Raw genomic sequence first — 23,557 nt, 5'->3', positions numbered from 1 at the left:
GTTAAATCACATTCTTTGTTTCTGTCTATCCATATAGTCCACTTTAAGCAAATATATACTCATTATTCCACTTTTCCTTGACCACTAACACCCCTCCCAGCATCACATATGACCCTCACAGCTTTCTGATGAATGTGCCACTTCTCCCCCTTTGTCTGGTAGCCCCATCAGCATTTTACTGCCTCTGTCTTGTTTTCACAAAAATCTCCACGACTGGAGACACCCTCACCTCTGTGGGCCCTCTCAGTGATCCCGCGGCCTCTGCAATTACGCCCCTCTATTTGAACTGGTGTTCAGTTTCAAAGCGCAATAACACTTGATGTGAAAACAAGGAGTTGTACGGGGTCAGAGGATCCTTGAATGTAGTCCACTCCTCACACCAACATGAACATTTTATCCAATTGAAATGCACTGAAATCTAGATGAAGACATTGGTTCAGTTTTAGCTGCATTTACATTGACATTTAAGATGGTGTGTGTGTGTGTGTGTGTGTGTGTGTGTGTGTGTGTGTGTGTGTGTGTGTGTGTGTGTGTGTGTGTGGCTTTAGGTTTCTAACTACAGATTGAAAAGCTTCTCTTAGAGCTGCAATAATGTTTACTGCCCTTTTGTGTCACCGTCTCCTTCACGGTGCTTGGTATTGTCTGTGTTAAGGAGCACCACCGTCTTTTCTGTCTGTCTCATGCTCCAGCTTGTGCTCGCGCGCACACACAGACACACAGACACACAGTAGACTTTGGGGATCAAAGGCCCACTAGCACATACCACACTGATGGAGAGCAGATGCTCACATAGTTAAAGTGCAAATCTAAGTTTGGGAGGAGGAGTTGGATATTTCCAGGCAAGAACCATGCAAAGCAGAGGACTAGTGATGAATCACACTGTCACCATTGTGAGCAATGATGACATAAGTCAAAGCACTGGCTGATCTCCCCCTGAGTCAGCAGCATGTACACTAAATATGCACCAGATCAAGTTTCATGAGTCACATTTCTTTCATGATCAATGATCAGAGTGAAATGTAACAAGCTACTTGTTTATTCAAGGACTCCAACCTGCTCTCTGAGGTTTGGGTTTTACAGCAAACTGTGTATAAATGATGCAAAAGCTCGTCGAGCCAATGACGTGTTTTAGAGATGCAGAGGCCCCTGCTGCATCGCGGGGTTTCCATGTAGAGACCAGATCTCCAATCAGCTGACTACAGCATGACAGCTTGGAAGAATTAAAAGAATGTGCTGATCCCATGTTGACCCCCGCCCCCCTCCAGCACACACAACAGTGCTCTTGTTCAAAAAGCCTTTTTAACATTCAAATAACGACAGCAAGTGCCATCTGCAGAACCCTCAAGTTCAGACGTGTATTTATTGCTCAAATCTGAATATTACAAAAGCACAGGAGGGAACTTTCTGCACCCATCTCAGCCAGCGTGAATTTTATATTCGCGGCATCTGCTGCTGGAACAGATATTGTGAAAAAATAAAAAAATAATAAAAAACAACACAGAAATTTTATGTACTACACAAAATACCATCGCAAATAACCTGGACGCGGCTCAAAAGTTTTATATTTGAGGCTGGAAGTTGGAAGTTTCATGAGGGTCATTAAAAAAAGCAACAGTTTCACGACCTGACAAATGAGGTGTGCCGCCTCCTAGCGGCAGGATGGTATAGTGCGCCAGAAGAAAAGAAAGAAAGGAGGCTGTATATTTATCAAGCATCCCTTTTATTAACATCACCTGTTACAAAAAGAACAAATTATTCAGTGTTAGCAACAGTATTATGAGCGCTGATTATAGATGAGATGGGATGCTCATTCCTATAGTAGTTCGCAGTAGGATTAAAGACCTAAACACCATTAACCTGGCCTAGCCAGGGTCACGCTCCCTTCTGTCTGGAGGTGCGGTACAGACTTGACCACCAGTTTCCCGTGCATCTCCAAGGTTACAGCCATGCAGTGACCCTTCCCATCTCTCTTCTCCCTGCTTAATACTTAGCCAAAGTATGCATGGAGCTCTCAATTTAAAATTGTGCCGATGGTGATTGCTTTCTGTTTAGGAGGCAAACACATTCACCACAGAGAAGTACAGCAGGTCCTAACTGATACATAAAAATAAAAATACATGAGAGAACAGAGACTAAAACCCAAGCTTTTAACAAATGTATATCACTCCCTTCTCCTGACAAAATGAACTGATCTATTCCAAAAGATTTCTCTGAAAAAAAAAACCAAAGTATTTTGAACAGGAATGATTGCAACAGTTTAAAATATGCTTAATATCATCTTTAAAAACAGAATGAAAATAAACCGGTGAGGTTGATGAAGAGGAGGAATGTGGTGGGAGTGTAGTAATGTGTAGTGGTGCGGGGTCAGGAGTGTTTGGAATTAACAGTAAGCTCTGTTGTGTCCCGTAAGAGTGGCTCCGCCATTGCCTCAGAGCCGGCCGAAGGCCACCTCCAGTACAGGTGACGTGACAAACATTGGTAAAGAGCGGGGGTCTTGTGTGATGGTGGTAGTGCTGAGACAGAAGTGGCCATTGTAGTGCAGTCTGCCTGGCTGCATGGGGGTCTAATTCCTCTCACTGTACCTTAGGCAAGACTTTGTCAGCCTCCTGGAGGAAAGCACATGTGTGTAAAGTGAAGATTTTATGAACATGCATCTAAACTTTTTCCCAATGAGCCATACTGGCAACTGTTCTTACCCCTTCTTGGCCCTTGGAAAGTTGCTGACTAACTGTTTGTAGCAACTGCTGCAGTTCTTTGACCGTTTGGTTCAGCCCGGCAGTCACCTTTTCCTTTTTATCGATCTCTTCCTGTTTGACAGAGAGGCAGACCGTTTACTTTGTACCAAAACTAAACACACAAAAGCAGATGCTGTTAACCAAAATCCGGCCGGAACTCTCACCGTCTGCGATGTCAGGCTGCTGTTCTCTATCAGTTCATCACTACTGTCTGTCACTTTGGAGAGCTCCTCGTGAATGAGGTCAAGCGACTGCTGGGCCTGGATTAAAACCATAAACACTTCCCGTTATCAGTGCGACCTCGAGATATGAAGACCATAAAAGCAGAGTAATAACGTCCAGCGTTACCTTATACAAGTCACCAGCCACCTTCTGCCTCTCATTCTCTTCCGTTTCCAGCTTAGACAGAGTTGCAGTGAGCTGGGTTTTCAGCTGCAATGAAAACAAACAGTCAGCCGACGCTCAGCAGCAGTTTACAGGTGGCATGAGGGGAAACCCTCCATTAGAATTTTGCAGCGGACCGGAGGACAACTTTCTGAGCATCGTGGGTCCAATAGAGAGCTCAATATTTGCACATCCTCAACAGTTTCAGTGCGTCCTACTTAGGCCATGTTGAAACCAGAAATAGAGTGGCAGCGTAGGTGTGGTTGGTGCAAGTGAGACAATGATTCATCTTCCAGGAAGCCATAACACAGATTACAACACAGATACCTTTTACGCCGACCGCCGTGGCAGTCGTTTATAACCTTATTAAGGGTGTTACGTGAAGCCTAGTTTACATGCTTAATGCAGTCTCTGGGGAAAATGAAGCAACATTTCACTGTAACTACATTTCTGACAGCGCTCTGGTTCAGATGACTAGTAGACCCTGCCTTTAGAAAAACAGTTAGACGCTAATTTTAAACTCTGATTATGGTATGAAATTCCCAAAGGAGGCTTTAAGATTTTAGATACATTTCTGCTAAGTTATGTTTTCCTTTTCACAGGCTTGCAGCCACGTGATCACGTAACCTTTTCCGGCAGCCACAGAGGTCACTCTTCATGCTCTTTGGTAAATATCATTACATTTCTACAACTGCCGTCTTTGATAAATGTTTTTTAAAGTCTGCTTGCTTTTTTTAGGTTGCAATTTCTTTGCCCATTTGTGCTCTTTCACTCATATCCTTCAAGTTTATTGTTGACTTTTACAATTGGATGTCACTATATGTGCAAGTGATCTCATCATTTATGACTTGGGAAGGGCTCTTTCCAGACTGAGAGCACTTCCTCCAACATAATGGCTCGCCACAATTCTTTAAGGTTTTGATAATGTAATCCGACTGTTCAGTTTTGGTAGCCTCAGCAATATCCATAATGGACAACTACAAGCTTTTCCACAACCGCAGACCATCAATTTGTGTTGTATACACATTAAAGTAATTGCATACATCTTAAGTGGACTCTCCATTCAATTCAGGTGGTTACTTTTTTTGGTTGGACAGTAACAAAACACCAACTGCCACCAACTAAACCACAGAGAATTCACATTATAAAATACACCCAAATTAAAGCAGGAAAGCAACAACCAGAAGGCTGGAGAAGCAAGCAAGCGTGTGGTTTAGGTTGGGCAGGAAGATTACAACTAGTGAGGAGCATAGTCTGAAGTCTGCAGGGCAGAAGGAGGACTGTTGGTGAGCTATCTGGCCTGGTTAGATGCCAAAGAAGGAAAAGTTAAAAGTCCACTGAGAGCAAGTCATCATCCACAACCTCATGAGCCTGTTGCATTACAACCTTCATGGACCAAAAGCCTGAACACAACACTTGATGTCAGGACTCGCCGGAGCACCGTCACTGAGGGTATGGATGATGAACCACAACTACAGAAGAGAAGACAAAGGCCACCCTGTGGCGGTAGACCAAGTGCACCAACTAGTGGGTGAACGCTTACCAAATTCAGCTCCTCATTCTGTCTGATAGCCTCAGTATATGAGCCATCAAGTTTGGTCTGCAATTCAGTCAACAGATCTTTGAGCTGAAATTAAGTGTGAGATTATGTGTTTATTGGAAGATTGTAGGTGCCATGTCCAAGACAGCACTACTAGGACAAAGCTGTTCTGAATGATCAGCTGATGTAGCAAGTAGTCATTTAAAAATATGTATATATCACAAGATACTAAGAGTGAGTCACGTTTGCACGAATCACAGTCAGAGTAAAGTGTCCCCATGAGGCCATTATCTTATCGGTGCCAGTAAACAGAGGAAGAACTTTTTTTAGCACAAAGCTCACCTCCCGAACTTCAGTCACATAGGTGGCGCTCTCACGTTCTGCCCTCTCCAGCTCGGACTCCAGGTGCAGCTTTTCTCGTCTCAGCTGTAGGGCAGGAGGGAGGATAAGAGAAACGCACAAAAAACAGAATGTCACAGGTTTGAACACCTATATAGAGATAAGATGAGATGTGTTCAGTGAAAGACTGACATTTTCCATTTCTGCTCCATCAGTAAGTCTTTCGACCTCTTGTTCCAAAGCTGCAACCCTCTGGCTCATCTAAGGCAAAAGACACAGGGATGTCCAATTAAAGCGTACAAAATCCAGGAATTTGAACACATCGTTGGTTTGGTATTTAGTTTGGAACTTATTGAACACACACCTCTCCCAGCTCTCCTTGCGTGTGCTCCAGCTTCATCCTCCAGCGAGACTCCTCCTGCTCCACACTACTCTGGAGCCGCTGCAGGATTCCCTCCTGTGATTGCAGCAGGAACGTGGCTTATTGTGGGTTCTTTGTGTTACCCTATATGTATATTACTAAAAATCTGCCTCACCGTCTCTGCTAAAACTTTCTTGTACGTCTCACAGTCTTTCTGTAGAATCCTTTGGGTTTCCTCAGCTTCTTTAAGCTTCTCAGAAAGTGCCTGGTAAGAGAGGTAAAAGTGTGAGTGGTAAAAACTAAATGAGGAAAAAAAGGTTTGGCCTAATGTTAATGTTTCTACCTCATACTCCCCTGATGCAGGGGTGGATTGTGCAGCTGAGGTTTCAGCTACTGCCCTCTCAAAACTGCGGAGCCATTCCTGATGGCCCTAGTGCAGCGAGGAGGTAAACAGTAAGACAAACGTTAGCTGGATCTTAAAAATGGAAACAGTATGCAAAAAGCTCAGAAAACTCTCTCGGTGCATACCTGCTCATCGGGCAGAGGCACATTCGGCAGAAGTTTGTGCAAAGTTTCTCTACACTCAGCCTGAGACTGTTCCAGCGTGATCTGATTCTCCTGCACAGCAATGAGAGTGTAAAAGAGCAAAAGACAGGAGAGGTTGAGCGCCACCTGTTGGTTGGTAGATGCATCAGCAGTTTCAGAGAGAATGTCCAATGGTCTTTAGAGCAGATGACCACCACCTTACTGCCCAAACAAACAAGGCACTGTCAAATCATCCACAGAGCTGCAATCAATGCTAAAGAGTGGTTCATTTACCATCGAGCGGGGCTTTTCAGAGAAGCTGAATGAATGGTGTCGCACTCCTTTAAATGACACCATTAAATAAATAATCTTTCAACAAGCAAACCCACACAAACATCAAATTCACAGCACATTACATGCTGTGCCTCTGCAACCTTTCTGAACCTGTACCGCACGTCATACACTTCAAAATATACATACGAGACCCCGAATAATACGAGAGCTTTATGTATCTGACACCGAGGCCTGAAGGGAGAGCGTATGCCATCCAGAGTGACACACAAGGCAGCTTTCAGACGCGCGTGTTGTCACAGCCAGTGTGCACAGAGAACTGCCAAAGAAGTCCCCAGCTTAGAAAAGCCAAGGTGTTTTCTACCCGCACAGAAGTAAAGCATCTGCTGCGTTGACCGTATAGTTTGTAACTTCCACTATTGTACAGGAGAGAAGGACAAAGTGACATATTAGCATTCTAGATGAACAAATAGATACTACAAACGGATTTTTGCATTGCACGACATTAACATGTAGTTATCGCTGAAATAAAATAAAAAAGGAAGTAGACAGATTTTATTGTCAACCATGACAGCATGGATGTCAAAGCAGAATATGGGGAAAAAAGTCATGCTGGAAATGAGTCACATGACAGGTAGACAGACTGCAAAATGATTACCAGAAATCTCAACGTAATCACTTTTAGATCACTGCACACTCATTTCCAAGTATCAGCTGCATCTTTGGCCAGAGAAATTCATTTCAGAGCTTAAAGGAAAAAGGCAGCAGTTGAAGGAACAAAATATTTGCCCAAGTCTGAGAGTGAAGTAGCAACGTCAGAGACATCTGAACACATAGCCAATTCAAAACATGACTGCCAGACAGGAGGAAGAGCACGAGGAAGGTAAATGAGTATGCAGCTTTATAATGGATGATGGCAGGAAAAGAAATCTCACTGAGTTAATTCCAATTGGAACTAGAGAGAGTAGCAGACTGAGGTGGGATGTCGAACCTTGGCGGCTTGGCTGAGTTTCCCTTGAAGCATGGACTCCGTGGCTGACAGAGCTTCCATAGCGCTCCAGTTTTTCTCCCGAAGCTCCTGTTTTGGTCAGTTCCAAAGAGATACTACTTTCAGTTCAGCCCCCCGTGTTAAATGCATTCAGTGACCCTCAAAGTGTGACAGTGTAAAAGGACAAACAGAGCGCACATCTCATCCTTAAATCAACACGTGTAACTTTTCAGCCATGCACCGAGTGCTAAAATTATGAACAAATATCCCAGAGTTGGTGTCTCTCACCCTGAGGGAGTACAAGCCTCATGTACAGTATTAAAATCAAGTCAAGCAACAACAGTGTTATTTACAGTAAAAATAAAACTGTATAGTAAACAAGTCTCACGACCACATATGAAAACAAATATTACTGTAAAAAGTAGGGGATTTATGGTGCTGTGAAGCACCCTCAAGCACAGACAAGCTACCCAAAACCATAAACAGTCAGGCAATAGCAGGCAGAACAAGAGTAGGCTTGAAGCTCTGTTATGCAACATTTAGCTAAAGCAATCCAAATCAAAATAGATATCTGTGCTGATGGCGAAAGCAAAACCTTAGTTAAAAGAAAGCTTTCCTGTTTTCTGCCAGAAGAAGAAAGAAATTACAGTCAGTAGACAATGAATGCATGTACTTTAAAGGATGTTTTGGAGTGTCACATAAAGGATGGCGCTGGAAGCGTGGCAGGGTTTGTCATACGTTTTCAGGACAAGACCGCAGGAAACCTACATTGTTCTTTCTCCTGTGAAGCTCCAGGGAGTCTCTCATCTCGGCCAGCTCACTCTGCAGCTCTGACACCTGCTTCTCCTTCTCCCGCAGCCTGGCAGACAACACAAGTGCTCACAATGCAAGTCAACTCACAAAAGAGAATTCCTTATGTGTTGTGAAAAAGGACTCACAACGTCTGAAACTCTGGGGAAGGCACTGCTGCGCAGGACTGCTGTTGGAAAAATGTAATAAAGGAGCTCAATTAAAGGCAAGAAATAAAAATTATAATGTTTATATAAAAAGTGCTTTGCACATTTCCAATCTCCATCCATCACTGCTGCCCTCCTAGAGGTACAAGTTTGGTTTGCATGAGCAACAAATATGAAGACGCATCAAAGAGGACATGATGAAAAATGAGGAAGGCTAAAACACCTTCAGTCGGGTGAGGAATGAAAAGTTCAAATCAATAAAACTGTTCTAGACACTGTTATGTCACATTAACATTTTCTGGAGTGTGTTGTTTTGAGCTTCTTATTCACCTGCTGATTTAGCAGCTCCGTGTTTTCACTCAGCTCCTTAGTTCTTGTCTCCAGCTCAGCCTGCAGCATCTGGAACTCCTGGTCCTTCAAAGCTAACCTACAGGTGAGATAAGCAAATATTTAGTCTCATCTAGAAATGATTCTGTGGAGAGACATTTATCTGTGTTACTAACTGATCCTGAAGTTCCTGGAGCTGAGCAGCAGACCTGCTCTGCTCTTCTGACACCTTCGCCTGCCTCAGCTCTTCCATCTCTGTCTTCAGGGCAGCCAACTGTTGCTCCAGTGTCTGAAAAATAAAAAGGATTCAAAACAAGAAGTCAGACTCTGCACCATGAACAGGAAAGAGGAAGGAAAAATATCCATAAAGAACATAGAAAAAGCCACACCTCGGCCATCTTCTCTCTGGCTGAACAGTTGTCCTTTGCTGTCTGTAGACTCTCCTCTATTGATTTTAGCTTCACATCCTTCTCTTGCATCCTGTTATTAAAGATGACAGATTGATTAAATATCAATCCAACCAAAGCCATTTGAAGAAGATCCAGCCCCATATGCCAATGAGCTACAACTACGCACATCCATTCTCTAGAGTGTCTCTAATGGGTAAAGTACAGTATTATCTAGACCATTATAACAGTCCAAGAATACCAAAGTCAGCCTCATTGAACTCACTTGCTCTCCATTTCTTTCAGTGTCAGCTCTGATGATGCCTGCGTTTAGAGAAAGACAAGAACAAAGAACAAATTAACAGAGAAATGAATCCAGGCAGCCGGAGTAGCTCTCCTTTCACACAGCTCACCTCTTTTTCTTCTGACCTTCTCTTTACCGCTTTCATTTCCTGTCTTAGTGCTTCATTCTCGTCTCTTGCCATCTACCAGACAAACCAAAATAGAATTTGATAGACACTGAGGCTACGAGAAGAGGTCACTTTAAAAGGGCCAAGACCAGAAATTTAATCTTACATGTTTTCAAACAGTTCTTGACTCTTTCATATATGTATTCTTGTATTTCTCAACAAAACCCACCTTGAGTTCCTCCTCTTTATTAGCCACCTCAATTAACCCCTTCTCCAGCAAACTCTCCACAGTTTTCATGTTCTCTTCTTTCTCCCGGGCGCTGGACACAAAAGTCACCTTTTTTACCTTTATTCAAACGAACGGAGATATCCGACGATAAAAACACTCTCACACACACCTTTTCTGGATCTGGTCCATGGCCAGTTGTGAGGCAGCCTGCACGGGAAAGACAAGTGAGTAAGGAGACACTGTCCAGCCCAGGAGAAATGCTACATTTCTAAAAGCCAAAGGTTTCTGACCTGATCAGAAATCTGTGCCTGCAGTTTCTGAACCTCTGCCTTCAGTGACATGTTGTCGTTATGCAAAGCCTGTCCAAGAAAAGACCGCAGATGATGAATGACAGTAATTATCAGGAGGAGACTAAACAGTTTCTAGTAAGCAACATGAGCAAAGGCTCCGCTCCACTGAAAGGTCATATATTATTCATAAATAGCTACAGCACACTGACCAGATATGACTGACAGGATCACTTAGGGGGGTGCTGATGGTCACAAACCTGCATTTTAGTTTCCCTGTTGGCTCCACAGCTCCTCTCAGAATTCAGAGAATCCTCCAAACTCTTCCTTTGCAATTCCTTGTCAGCCAATCTTAACATGGACACAAGATGGGACAGCAGAGAATACATGTCTCAGCACCATCACTTAATTTATTGTACAGCTGCAAACGAGGGAAAACCAAACACTCACAGCTTCTGAATCTCCTCAATGTGGGACACATGGCTGGCCTAAATGAGAGGAAACTTAGTAGCCTATGTAGGATTCCATATAAAACACTGATAACAGAGGTCAAAGGGTACCTGGGAGGAGATCTGGGCCTGCATTTTCTCATTCTGGACCTGAAGATCTTTATTTTCATTCATAAGTTCCTGTTAAACAGCGTGCGAGTTGCTCTGGTTACAACCGGCTTCACACATTTTCCCGTTGACGTTTTCCCGTGCGTTTTGTGTAGCTGACCTGAACCCGGGCCTGCAGCGACTCGTCGGGTATACTGTGCTGGGACACCTCCATGAACTCCACAACTCGCTGTTCCAGTCGCTCTTTAGACACCATTGCTTCAGTCAGACTGCTGTGTAGAGTCTGAATCTCCTTAATTTTGTTATTCATCTCCGATTCTGCCGTCATCAGCTGGCTGTGGAGCTCTGAGGCCAAATACAGAGTTCCCATTTAGTCATTTGACATAGTAAAGTTTAGAAGAACAGGAATGTTATTTGAGATCACCTTGATTTGAGGCCTGGATCTTCTCTCTCTCAGCATTGACAGTGTGGAGAAAGTTATTTAGTTCCTCCCAACGTCTCTTAGCATCCTGCAGTTGGGCCTGGAGAGGGAGAGAACCGTGTTGAATTGCATTACTTTGTCATCGTCCTGGAAACTGATGCCAGGGTACTACAAACTGTACTACAAAAATATTATACAAGTAATAAAATGAATGAAGGTCCACCTGTCTGGGACCAAAATGGCAACATTGTTGTTGACATCATTTAATTGCTTTTTTAAAATAAATGTTCTTTCATGACAGGAAAGGATCTGGGTGTCCATCAGGAAATATGCTGCTTATACAATACACAAAACATTCAAACATCTCAGCTTCCAAAGCCAACACAATTGTTGCCTTTCCCACACCCCTCCCAAGGACTCCATTATAATCTCCACCCATTTCCCTTATAACCCTGTCCTCCACCCAGCCAGATTGGAAGCTGCGCAGCACAGGTATTTTAGGGTTTAGCAAATTTTTGCCCGGGCTGCAAGAAACTGCAACACAAGCTAAATAAACACTGCACATCTGGATGAACGCACCTCCAGCTGGGACACGTTCTGCTTATAGTTGACCTCCAGTGACTTCCTCTGGTGTTCCTCCTGCTGCAGCTTGCTGTTGCTGTCTGCCAGTTCTTTCATCAGTCCTGCATACTCAGAGCGCAGTTTGTTCAGCTCCGCCGAGTTCCTGTTGCACACACGTGTACACACACAAACACAAGTGAAGCAGAAGTGCTCAGTAAAAAAGAATTATGACTGGGTGTTATTGATCAAGCGTAGCAATTAAAAACGTGCTGAGCAGGATATTTGCAAGTGCATCTGTGTCAGAGAGGAAATGAATGTGAGCTCAACTTTTAATATCAACTGGATCAACAGATGAGGACATTCTGATGAGTATAAATTCTGTCCATGTGTCATTTTAGTTTCCATCTTTACATAAGAAAGGGAGTTTTTCTTGTAAACTGTATTATTACAAAATATTCTAAATAGCCGGTATTCCAGAGACAAGTTTGTTGTGCTGTAATGACCATTTGTCATGTGTGCTTGCGCCTGCTCTTTAACACAAAGTCAACATCACTCTCTGATGTTTAGCTTTGCTAAATACTATTATTTGCAGTGTTTCAATGAGCATTGGTCCTTTTTTGTTTTCCTGATGCGTCATAACGCCTTTGAGGTTTTATTATCATAGTAAATGAATGGAATAAGGCCTTCCCAACTGGAGGTGATTCACTAGATTGATCAGCTGCTCAGAGAATTCAACAAACTGACACGAGCACGTCTGCTAGTCTGGCAGAAAACACAACACTGACTTGCTCTCCATCTGGTTGGTGGCAGAGCTGACTGCATCCCTCAGGATGCCGTTCTCCTGCTGCAGTCGGCTAATTTGGCCTTCCAACTGCTCTCTCACCTGCTGAAACTACAAAACAACAACAGGAGGCAGTCTTCAGCAAATAAGTAAAGGTTTTTATGTTGGCAAAGGTTTTAAATTCCTGGTTTTATACTTGATGCGGGTGCCAAGGCAACTGGAAAAGAAACAACAAATGTGGAGCCCTCACTTTTATCTGCATGGTCTGGAGTTCCTGATAGCTGCCCTGTGCTTTGGCCTGCATGCTGCCCAGCTCTTTTTCCATGGCTGCACGCTGTTCCCTCACCACTGTCTCTACCCGGGTGGTCTTTTGCTTCTCCACTTGAAGCTCCTAAAGGATGGCATAAAATACTTGGTCAAAATATGTTAAATATGAACCATAATTTAAGTCCCGTCATGTCATGTGCCGAGTGGAACGTAAAATTCTGAACCTGACTGAGCTGTTTCACTTTGTCCTTGGCAATGGAGGCCTCCTCCTGCAGAGTTGACAGGAGCCTCTCTCGTTCCTGTGCAGCAGGGTCGGGCCGTGTTACAGACTGCTGATGAGACACGCGTAAGTTGCAGCATATCCATGACACTTTAACAACTGACAATTATATCACAATAATATCGCACTTTGTGCCAGGCCTCCATGGCACTGGGACTCTTCTGTTGGAGGACAGCCATCAAACTGCCTGCCTCAGCCTCTGTCAGGGTCAGACTGGACAGACTAGACAGCAGCTCCTTCAGCTTTGCCTCTGTGGGAATCCAGAGGAACAGGGGGTGTCATTCCTACAGTCTAACATTGGCTTATTTGCATTATTACAGAAGAAAGAGAAAAACAACTATTAATTAACCTTTGTCAGCCTCTTTTTTCTGTTTCTTCACACTTGCTTTGGATGGGACATTATCGTTAGGTGGCGTCTGGTGGTTGGTGGAGGTTGCCGAGTCAGGCAGAATTTGTGGTTCCACGACTGGATTTAAGAAGAAAGTTTTCATTTAAAAAAGGCAACGGCTGTAGAATTCTGCATCAGAGCATACGAAACACATATTCTTGACCAATGAATAATCGGTACCATGTTCCGTCTTCTGCTTCTTAGCAGAGCTCTTCTTTTTGCCACTGGTGGGGGGTGATGTGGGGGCTGAACCATCCGGGACTTTGGTTTCAGCCACGATGAGCGGTTCCTTCTTCACTGGGGGCGGGGCTTGCTCCGTCTTAGGCTCTGGTTGTTGGTTTCCCACTAGAAGAAATAAAGAAAATAACATTTCATGAATAATTGACTCCAGCTGATGAGACGGAGTTCTGACTGGCTACTAACCTGATTCTGCCTTTTGCTTCTTCTTCTCCTTTTTCTTCGCAGACACAGGGGGTGTAAGAGCCTGGGGAGGTGCCTGAGCGGTTTGCACCGGAATCTGAACCTCCAGCTGGACAGTGGAAGGATTGGGGAGTGTGCTAACAGCCTGAGGTTGCTCAGCTTTTGGAGTGACAGACTTTGAGCCATTCATTTCTGGCTCTCCAGAAGTGGTGTCATTAGCTGCAGCTGCATCACTAGCAGCAGGATTAGCATTAGCAGCAGCCGCAGCGGCGGCCGCAGCCGCCCTGGCAGCTTTTTTCTCCTTTTTCTTCCTCTCCCTCAACCCGGTGGGTGCTTCAGGCGTCACAGAAACAGGTACGTAAGCAGAAGTCGTCAATGGAGTTGCATCACACGCAACAACTGGCGTGGGTTCCTCTTCGACCTCCGGGGCGGGACCGTTTCCACCGTCATTCCCGTCGAAATCCCTCAGATCCTCTTCCGACTCTCCTCCTCCGCCACCTCCTCCGCCGCTGGCACTTTCCTTCTTCTTGCTCTTCTTCTTTTCGTTCTTCTTACGGGTGTCTGGTTTAGATGGTGGCAGCTTGAGGTCACGTTTTTGCTTTGCCAACACTTCATCGTAGGAGGTTTCCTTCATGAAGAGCCAGAAGAAGAGGAACATGAGGGCGATGACCAGGGAAGGGGCCAGGATGAGAAGGTACTGAGAGTCATAGATATCCACTGCCATTCTGAAGACAAAAGAGAAATAAAATAGTTCTTAGAGGAAGCCAAGTGATTCTCAGGTTTCATGTCAGTGTCATGCATTTGCCGCTGCATCAAACTCCCACCAGTTTGCAGGCTTGTGATTCACTTGTGGTGGACACACCGGTGAAGAATGCCAGAAGTGTGTGCCCTACTGTGACACCTTCCTGTGACTAATTAACCCATTTACTGCTGGAATGTTTGGAACATTCCTCCATGGTCTTTTTCTTCCCTGACACCAGAGATCTGAAACACTCACATGCAGAATTTTTTACCAGGGATGAGGAAACAATACGACAGCCGTCATACTACTATAGAAATATAGGGATTCAAATACATATATGCAGGAAGAAAATAGAGTCCTTATTAGATAACAATGAAAATAAATTGCATGAGAGAACAACAGAGAGACACGCCCCTTAAAAAGAGGCCTCTGATGTCTTATTTACTCACTTCCTTTCTCCACCCCTACAAGGATGAGATGGAGCCATTACAACTTGCTTCAGGAGGATGAGTTAGCAAGAGGCAAAGATACACTCGTGTGACACACACATGGGTTTGCTACAGCTATAGCGGTATAGACGCCCTTAATGTGTGTAGAGTTTAGCCTCAGAAACTGCGTTTTGTCCTTGTTAATGAGTGAGTTCTGAAACTGAAGCTAATGTGTTTGCATGAATGACGCATTCCTGACATGGAAGGAAGGGCTGAGTGATATCACCCAACTGTCATGGAAATGATTTAACCAACATCTCACATTAGCCTCCGAGTAACCATAGATTCTGTCACATAAAAGGTGTATTGTGCAGTACTTCTCCGTGTTGTGCTTAGCCCCTAGTAATGACAGCAGCGTTACACTCTCATACGAGAGCGCAGTTTACCCTGACACAGTAAATACCTCCCTACACATAGTGTGCACGTCCAGGAGTCAGCCTCATAGACTACACCTCCTTAATCACTGGGATTAAGCAGATTAGCCATGATAATACTTTTAAGAGCAACTTTTACACGGGAAGCCTCTCAGAAGACCGACAGACTTATATTGTAACATTGACCCCGTTTCTCCCACAGCCTGAAAACAAATTCATCTACAACCTGTTAATATGTTCATATTATGTTAATATGTTCATAGCCTGAGCCTCAATTTATAATAATAACTGTTGGATAATTGACAGCAACCTTAACCTTTCAATAACCAAGTCAGTTCAAGTGAGACTAAAATCAACACCTGAAGAAATTCACAAGACTTTATTATTTGACTTTATAATAAAAATGTTTTCACGTCAAATGGAGAGATCTTGTGATCTGATAACATCACTGCCCAAATCTTCGGCTAGTTTGCAGTGAAACAGACAAAAAAAAGACAAAAGGGAATTCCATTAAGTTTCCTCCCATGTTAGAAGTGGAGCAGCTCTTGAAACAACATTTGTTCACTGGGCGGATGGTCTAAAGGCTTTACAGCTGAAGCTGCACAAGTTTCCTTGTGCAGATCGAGCCTTGTCCCAGCATCGAAATGAGCCTGGGGGACAAAGCGCTCTCGGGCTGTTAGCTCTCCGGAATCTACCCGCTTGGCTGCTCGGCCAGACCTTCTGTTTTGACAAGCCTGAACAGCGACTACTCATATCTAACAGTCCCAAAAAGCCACTGACCGGGCCATACCACGTTAAAACACTATAGCATTGATAAAAGTACAGAAAGTAATACTTTTATGACTAACTGGCAACAACACACAATATACATTATGCATACCCCAAACCACAGCCATATTTAAGCATTAGGGAGCCCACATATGCATATAAAATCTAATTTAAAAAAACAGTGGCCATAGTAGCAAAAGCACCAGCAATCACAACGCAGGACTACATGAAGTGTCCAAGTCAACATCATTACTAAAGAACGTTTAAAAGGACTCATCAAGAAGTCCAAATCCTGTCTTAATGCAACATCAGAGACACCCGAGCTGCCCTGGAAGTCAATCAGCAGAGGCCACAGTTTATAATGCACCATTATCTGCTATCAGATAATAAACTGAATAAATAAAAACTGATAAGGGATGGTTGATTGAAATAGAGTCCTCCACCCTTTAAAGTTACTCCACAAGACTTGATTTCTCAGTACACTCCGCACTAATAGAGAAACATTAAGAAAACATTGTGCAGTTGTTGGGACCGCTGTCGGAGAAAGAAAAGGGATCGTTTAGTAACGTTTTATATGAACGAAAAGAAATGTCAAACATTTTTAAAGGGCTTGTCCAGCCGGCACCCCACAAGGCCACCATATCGGAGCAGCAAAAGCCTCAACCACTTAGGTCGGCTCGAAATTTCGGCCTTGTACATTCTAGAGAAATACGATCCCTAGTGATACAAGTCCGTATGTTGGGAATATTTGCTAGCAGTTATAGCCGATAATAAAAAAAAAAAAACGGAAGCTATTTTTTTGTAATCGCATCAGCTAACTTAGCCCAGCTAGCTCACAAAAAAACACGTTATCAAGAGAACAAGTCCATGTCAAGCACCTCTTCGTTTAAAAACGTGAATTAATGCTTCCACTAATAGAAAAAGGTTGTGTGATCTCGTGGAATGAAAGGGGGTTGTATGATAAGAGTTTAATCTATTCAGAAAGCTCTTAAATCGCCGGGACGCTAAGGCTGACCACTATGAATGAGCTAGCGAACGATCAGGTTAGCTTCCTGTCGTTAGCGGCCAATCCAATTACTACAGAGAAAGTCTCCCACGAAAGAAGTGACCGGCTAGAACATTAACATCAACACAGAAGTTTGTGTCTGTTTTAGGCTCTTCCCCGGAGGCGTGCACGTCTGTCCACACGGGCCTCGACGTGCTGGCGACACTGCTTCCCTGTCATCAAATCTCTGTCCGAGAGTGCTGCTTATTTTTAAAGAGGCTGCTCAGAGGCCTGGATAAAGTGTTTAGCACCACCGAGACTGGACCGAAAGAACCTTCGGCCTGGAACATTCGCAATTTCGCATTAAAAAAAACCCTTGAAACAAAACAACAAAGGCATACCTGTAGCTTGAGGTCGCCGGTTCCTGAAGTGGTGAAATGACGCTCTCCGCTTTGACTCTGGCGTTCCTGCCTCCCGGGGCAGCTCCAGCCTGGCTTTCTGTTTCTGCGCTAGCTGTCAGACTCTAGTTTCTAGTTCGTAGGGGCGGGTCAAAAACGACGTACGGGTGGACGCTCGTTTTGTGGTTTGGACTATCCCGCCAAGCGCCGTTATTACGTTAAGTCCAGCTGAACAATAGCCCCGCCTTTCCGAAGAAGCTGCGTTGTATTGATCTGACAGACCAGAGGAGAAAAGAGGGGCGTGGCCATTGCCGCTGACGCGAGTCCATTTAACTGGAGCAGAAAACGCACGTTCAGTACCGGACTCCAGTTGTTCCATTTGTTCTGGTGGGGATGGTGAAAACATCGTGTTTAATGGAATTGATACGAACCGTTACACGACATTTCAATGGTTTCAACATTTTATAACATAAATATTAACATAATATAAATAAAACAAATAAACCTATAAAGACAACCACCATTAGATGCTTATGGCCCTGATCCTTCTGGCCAGTGTCAGCCATTTCTCCTACAAAGTGGCCACTGGCTGCTCTGCTGCCTGCAGTTCAGCCTCATATTGTTTCTTAAGGCCTTTCAGATACATTCGCAAGCTGTCAGGGTCCAGCCTGGAGTTCCTGGCAGCCTGCAGGAGCCGGGTGGCCAGGTGGTACACGGCTCTCTGCTGCAGCGTTTCTGGATCACAATGATGTCTAGACTAGAGAAATATAAAAAATTAGAATGATGTATGGGGAAAATGAAAGAAACTCTGATATTAAATGCCCTGGGACACTTATATGACACACCAAAAGCTGCTGGCTAACTTTGGAGACAACTGTCTTTGCCTCCTTGATTAAATCTGATGGAAGCGAGGTCATTTCTGCCGCTCTCAGACCTGGAAGAGGGGAAAAAAAGGTCACCAACTTCTTCAAAATGGTTTGCTGCCCTTTCACCGTCTCTGTACCATAGTGTCTGTCTTCAGAGCATCCCCGCTGGAGCAGGTACGTGTACACCACGCTGTCAGTGCCAGAGTCGCTGCTGCGTGTGTGCTGGACCCCCATGTGCTGGTTCTCCACATTGGGATAAAGAGTCTCCAGCTGGCAGAGCTCGAGAAAGTGCGTCGCAAACAGGGTGAACGCCTACAAGCGGCCATGAAACAAGCACGTCAACAAAAATAACACTGTATGAAAAATATAAAGCAAAGGAATCCGAGTTATCCTGTTTTCATTTTATTTGGAGGAGTGGCTGTACATACGGGAAATGAGGATATTGTTTAGTACCTTGAGGCTAAGGAGGAACTCGCACACAGAGTGGCAAAGGCCAATGCCCTCTTCAGCACTGGTGCCCCGGCCCAGCTCATCTATGATGATCAGGGACCTGTCGCTGATGTTGTGGATGATATAAGAGATCTACAGATGAGAAATATAAGTAAGTGATACCTTATTCTTCGTTTTTCCTCCTCATGATGTGCATCATGTACATCATGAGGAGGAAGAAAGAAGACGCGGGAGGAACTCTATTAAACATGCCTCCTTCATTTCCAGCATAAAGGTGGAAGAGCTTGTTTCAAAGTCGTCATCCACACCGATTCTGGTGAAAATCTGGTCGGCGACGCGGAACGAGGCATAGGTTGCAGGTACGTAAGAGCCTGGTACAACAAGTCGTCATCACTCACAAGGGCTCACACACTCACAAGGGCTCACACACACACACACAGGGTAAGGGCATGAACTGCTTTGGCACTGACCTATCTGAGCCATGATCTGACACAGCGCCACCTGTTTGAGGTATGTGGATTTCCCACTCATGTTGGGCCCGGTGATGATGACGAAGTTGCAGCCCTCAGAGATGTAGGTGTTGTTGGACACAGGCAGCTGTCCAGCCATTCGCTCCAGGATAGGGTGACGACCCTGCTTGATAGCCAGAGTATCCGTGAAATCTGGGCGCACTGACAAAGAGAGCAGAAAACAAATAACCGCCCAATTTTGCCGACCTGTTTCTAACAATTCTGTTTTATTTAGGAACTTTGGGTGAGGCCTGAAATGAGTGATGAGTGACACACATTCATGTCAAAACAAAAGCTTTTCATCTCTTTGTTGTGGTAATTTGGTAACTGATTGAGTGAAAGTGGTGACACCCTAAAGCAAAAACAGTGTTCGGACAGAGACAAGTGCAGGAGTTCCGTCCAGTTCGCTGCTCTGTTGAAGAGATTTGTCTTAGTGTCTATAGCGTACCACTGCACTCTTATGTAACAGGGTAATCTGAGTACAAGCTGGCTGGGATGGATGGGGGCAGGCACTCAGCACATGTCTATGGAGAAATGTGTTCAGACAGCTGAGGTCCAGCTTTAACGTGCTGGTGCTGCACATGAAAAGGAATTTAGGCAAATGGGGCTGCCTGCATGGTGAAGCATTTTTTGGCCTGTCATGTGTAACACTGGCTGGTTGAGGCCTGATATGCCTACAGCAGTCCCTCGGACAACAGCAGGCTCCCGGTTTGACAGTCTGGGTTGAAGAGATGAAATGTCAACAGTGTTTCATTCTCACCATAATCTGAGAGGGTGCATGCATTAGCCAGGGAGACTAACATGTCCAGCATTGACACGGCGTCAGAAAGCTTGTAAAGGCAATGAATGTGCTCGTGAATGGTGCTCAGCAGTTGACGTATCACCCTGTATGGAAGCAAATTAGATTCTGCAGAGGTAAGCGCCGGGCGAAGTAATATCTGTGAAACAGCACCCTCTCGTGGAGGGAAAGTGCAACACAACACATTATTTGGATTCAAATGAAGTGTGGCTGATAAATGATGTGATATGAGAAAAAACAATTACGTGAAACTATTAAGCTGTAAAGTAATGAGACTGAGATAAACGCACACATAGGACATGTGAAAAATCTCCCTCAGGGCTTCATCACAACGGTCATTCATCTTCATCAGGTCTGCAGTAGTGAAGCTGTAGTTGTTCTTATGCTTGGTTATCTGGTGAGACAGATGGAAAATTCAATATTAAAATTACTTTACTGTCCACCTGGGTCAAATTCAATGTTCTGATCTGATCCACACTTATTCTTCTCTTAATAAGATTAATATACCTTAATAAACTCTGAGGGAAGTTTCCCTTCAGGCAAGACCACTCCCTCAAGCCTCATCTGGATAAAGAAACCACGGGCTGTGCTGAAGCTGGTGCGCATCGGGAAACCATAATTCTCCCCCAACTGACTCACTAGGCCTGCGTAAAAGTGTGACAATCATTAAACACTGTTTTATAAAGACATTATTCTCACCAGCGCTCACCAGACAAGAGAGAGGAATATATAGAATTCCATAAAGGATAGAACACACATCCCATTCACTTACACACTCAAGGTCATGTATGTGAACAGAATGATCACCTGCGATGTCGTCCACTATCTCGGTGTAAGCCCTGCGAGAGATGTCGAGGAACTCGTTGATGTTGGGGCGTACAGCGTAACATTTTTGGGTTCGCATGTGGAGGCTTCCTTTCAGGTAGGTGGTGTCGTCATTGATCACTGTCTTGATTTGCTCCAGTATCACGTCAAACCTGAGATGGCATAGACATCAGAGGTCATTAGAGGACTCAGGAGGCAGCACGTAACCATGAGGATTCATTTTAGCAGGAAGAACAATACCTGCTGTCTTCTAGTGACGTGCAATATGCTTTCAGCAGAGCTGTGTTGCAGTTCTTCAACACCATCTGGTCATGAAGGGTGAAATGAAATTACATTAAGACTTTTGTGGAGCAAAACGCTTGAATAATTGACTGGATAAGATGCAGACCTTTAACTGTGGCACTAGATCCAAAGTGTGTTTCAGCTGAATTACATGAGTGATTTTTGCTTCAGCAATCTGAACCTGTAGAAGCACAGAAACGGAAACAAGGACCCAGATTATAACAATGTAATCTAAATAGGTTAGATGATTAAAACACATGCACAAATTCACGTGATAGCAACTAGGCCATCTTAAGATGTAGTGGATAATGCACATACTGTTTCCTGTTTTGGGATTTGGACGAGGACAGACAGCAGCTGGTCCGTGTCGAGGAAATGACCAATCACTACGGAGGAAGAAAATGAGGCATCTTAACTACCACACACTCAACACTCAGTGTTTAATTAAAACACTTGTGCTTGTCCCAAACCGTTCTTCAGCCCAAAGAAGAGCTCCTCCTCCTGAAGCAGCTCCTGGATAGAGTCCAAGCGCATGTTAATGGTGTCCACGTCAACCAGAGGCTCCAGAATATTAGAGCGCAACCTTCTGGCACCACCAGCTGTTTTAGTGTGGTTGAGTACACCTAACAGACTGTGCTCACTCCTGTGCAGTGTGACAGATAAAGCACTAACGTGAGCAGGCGCTGGAGCATGTGACGATCCAGCTGTGACAGACGTTACCTGCGATCTCTGTTATTGACCACCAACTCCAGGTGTGACGCAGATGCCGAGTCGATCATGGCCGTCTGCTCGCTGCCTTTAAAGATCACTCTGAGAGACTTGGCAGCATAGACAGAGTTCTGAACAAACTCTAAATATTTCAGCAAAGCAGCAGCTGCTGCCAGGCAATAATACCTAATCAAATATGAAGTTTGGAAATTAAAAATATTGCAAGAGGGTATCTCTACCAGTATAGAGCACTGCGCCGTACTTAGCTTGCACCTCCATGAGAACAGTAGAAAATTCTGGAGCACACAGCTGCTGAATGTACTCAAGGCCTTTTCTTTCATTAAAATATTTCCTTTGGACAGCAGTAAAAGTAACTCCCTGAGAAAAACAACATGGAAATGTGAAAACCACCTCACAGTCGCTTTTTAGTAACACCAATAACCACAAGCAGGACACATAATAGGACTTTGTTTGAGTGAACTGTGTGTTTTCTACTCAGCACTGGTACCGGGAAGTTTTCTGTGACCAGATTGAACAGTTTTGTCCCCTTTCCCTTCTCACTAGCTGTGTCTGGCATCAATATCTCCAGTGGCACCAGGATATGGATCTTGGTTATAACCTGCCAGAAACAAACAAACATGTGACTGAAACATGGGTGCTGCCTATTTTGGCACGTAGTATCAACAGTGAATAAAGAGCATTGGTTACTTTGGCATAGGTCCCAGTGTCTGCAAACTGAGAGAGTACAAGCTCTGGACATCTCAGGTTGAGGCTAGCCATGCCAATCTCTCCTCTGGCCAAACCACGTCCTTCAACCAGGGCCACCATCACAGAAGCACTAGAGGCTGCAGCCCCAGAAGAGCAACTCGTGACTGCAAATGCAGAAGAAAAAGAAATGCATTTCCCCTCTTGTTGACATAATCTACAACATTAGGGGAAGAGGTACTTGAGTAATCTGTCAATGGTGTCCGTGCAGGGTGCGTGCCCATGGCCCCTGCAGGCCGTGATGTCCTGCAGAGCGTTCCTCCATGACCACGATGGGAAGAACTTTCGGAGGTGGATGCAAGCAGAGAAGAGTTTGTCATGCCTTTCTGGAAGCTGTGGCTAAGCTGGCCTGAGACCAAAAATAAGACATTTGTGTCCTTTGTGATTCTTTAAAATGTTATTCTCCACTTAATGACCACTTAAACCACAGAGCCACAGCATCAAATCCACTTCATCCTCAACTTTTCCCACACAATCGTATATCTGTGTACTATGGTGTTGTATCTGGTGTATCAAAGAAGCTCATCTTGATGATCTTTGGATGTATTGACGTGACCAGTAACACAATAATAATAAAAAATCCGGTGTGGAACTGGGTAACTAAGATGGTATTTTAAAGAATGTGAAATATAATAAATTGTAGCAGTCATAAAATGGTTCATAATGTTTATATTGGTATAAAGAGCTTTAAAGAACCCACCTGGATGTGCTGTCGGCTGCAGAGCACTGTGACCGGAACTGGCACCGTCACCTCGGTTCGAGCAACTAGATGATGCGGACACGGCCTCGTAGCTGGTAGTTTCGTTCCTCCCGCTTCTGTCCTTTGACCTTTGTCCGTATTGGGATTTACCGCAGGGTGTTACTTCGTCTGTGCTGCTGCCAAACATTTTGAAACCCCTCGCAGCTCAGTAATTAGCGCCAATTTAAATTAAGCGAATATGCTAATTTCAGCTTCCCGCTAAGCTAAATCCGTCCCGTGCACAAAAGCTTCGCGCGATCTTTTTTTGAGTCTACGGCTCGTGCCCGGTTAGTATCGGCACCGTTAGCGATGCTTTAAAAACATTTTTAAAAATAAATACAGTACAGACAATACGTTTGCATTTGTTATTCGGTTATTAAAGCTGTGGATGCAGAAAAATATATGGCAAATAAGGAAAAAAGTGCA

At 44.3% G+C, this 23,557-nt stretch overlaps 2 protein-coding genes and 1 long non-coding RNA gene across 11 annotated transcripts; 1 reads left to right on the top strand and 2 right to left on the bottom strand.

Annotated features, from left to right (window-relative positions):
* Positions 1–1,701: 1,701 nt before the first annotated feature.
* On the bottom strand, positions 1,702–17,490 carry ktn1 (kinectin 1). 5 transcript variants are annotated; one of them, XM_057059463.1, is made up of 36 exons: positions 17,192–17,489; positions 13,437–14,158; positions 13,194–13,358; positions 12,975–13,091; positions 12,754–12,875; positions 12,570–12,677; positions 12,329–12,469; positions 12,083–12,189; positions 11,316–11,460; positions 10,740–10,836; positions 10,476–10,660; positions 10,319–10,387; positions 10,209–10,246; positions 10,019–10,109; positions 9,762–9,830; positions 9,641–9,678; positions 9,472–9,562; positions 9,246–9,317; positions 9,119–9,156; positions 8,836–8,926; positions 8,623–8,735; positions 8,450–8,546; positions 8,102–8,142; positions 7,932–8,022; positions 7,167–7,253; positions 5,888–5,977; positions 5,703–5,789; positions 5,535–5,624; positions 5,363–5,455; positions 5,191–5,259; positions 5,002–5,085; positions 4,663–4,746; positions 3,084–3,167; positions 2,900–2,995; positions 2,697–2,807; positions 1,702–2,606 (listed from the first exon to the last, which is right to left on the bottom strand). In XM_057059463.1, the coding sequence occupies exons 2-36, from the start codon at positions 14,155–14,157 to the stop codon at positions 2,574–2,576; spliced, it is 3,855 nt and encodes a 1,284-aa protein (XP_056915443.1). In that variant the 5' UTR covers position 14,158; positions 17,192–17,489; the 3' UTR covers positions 1,702–2,573. The 5 variants fall into 5 exon arrangements, with proteins under 5 accessions (XP_056915443.1, XP_056915444.1, XP_056915446.1 ...); XM_057059464.1 differs by having other exon boundaries at positions 12,570–12,674; positions 17,192–17,485; XM_057059466.1 differs by lacking the exon at positions 4,663–4,746 and having other exon boundaries at positions 17,192–17,490.
* Positions 17,491–17,582: 92 nt separating this feature from the next.
* Positions 17,583–23,466, bottom strand: msh4 (mutS homolog 4). 4 transcript variants are annotated; one of them, XM_057059469.1, is made up of 20 exons: positions 23,093–23,466; positions 22,574–22,741; positions 22,336–22,499; positions 22,136–22,246; positions 21,890–22,005; positions 21,640–21,813; positions 21,390–21,562; positions 21,238–21,305; positions 21,026–21,100; positions 20,878–20,942; positions 20,620–20,789; positions 20,320–20,456; positions 20,103–20,206; positions 19,774–19,898; positions 18,975–19,175; positions 18,757–18,875; positions 18,508–18,636; positions 18,192–18,366; positions 18,034–18,122; positions 17,583–17,945 (listed from the first exon to the last, which is right to left on the bottom strand). In XM_057059469.1, exons 1-20 carry the CDS (start codon positions 23,277–23,279, stop codon positions 17,760–17,762), a joined length of 2,736 nt encoding a protein of 911 aa, XP_056915449.1. In that variant the 5' UTR covers positions 23,280–23,466; the 3' UTR covers positions 17,583–17,759. The 4 variants fall into 4 exon arrangements, with proteins under 4 accessions (XP_056915449.1, XP_056915452.1, XP_056915450.1 ...); XM_057059472.1 differs by having other exon boundaries at positions 22,574–22,674; positions 23,093–23,247; XM_057059471.1 differs by having other exon boundaries at positions 17,710–17,940.
* LOC130540383 (uncharacterized) lies at positions 18,518–22,978 on the top strand. Of its 2 annotated transcripts, none has more exons than XR_008954432.1 (4): positions 18,518–18,655; positions 18,772–18,863; positions 20,611–20,734; positions 22,604–22,978. It is a non-coding gene; the product is annotated as an uncharacterized LOC130540383 (long non-coding RNA). The 2 variants fall into 2 exon arrangements; XR_008954433.1 differs by lacking the exon at positions 22,604–22,978 and adding an exon at positions 22,192–22,340.
* Positions 23,467–23,557: the final 91 nt, after the last annotated feature.

The sequence above is a fragment of the Takifugu flavidus genome, chromosome 16, assembly GCF_003711565.1.
Source record: "Takifugu flavidus isolate HTHZ2018 chromosome 16, ASM371156v2, whole genome shotgun sequence".
Classification (NCBI taxonomy): Eukaryota; Metazoa; Chordata; class Actinopteri; order Tetraodontiformes; family Tetraodontidae; genus Takifugu; species Takifugu flavidus.
The sequence above is the reverse complement of the archived record's forward strand: the minus strand, read 5'-3'. Positions and strand labels throughout refer to the sequence as shown.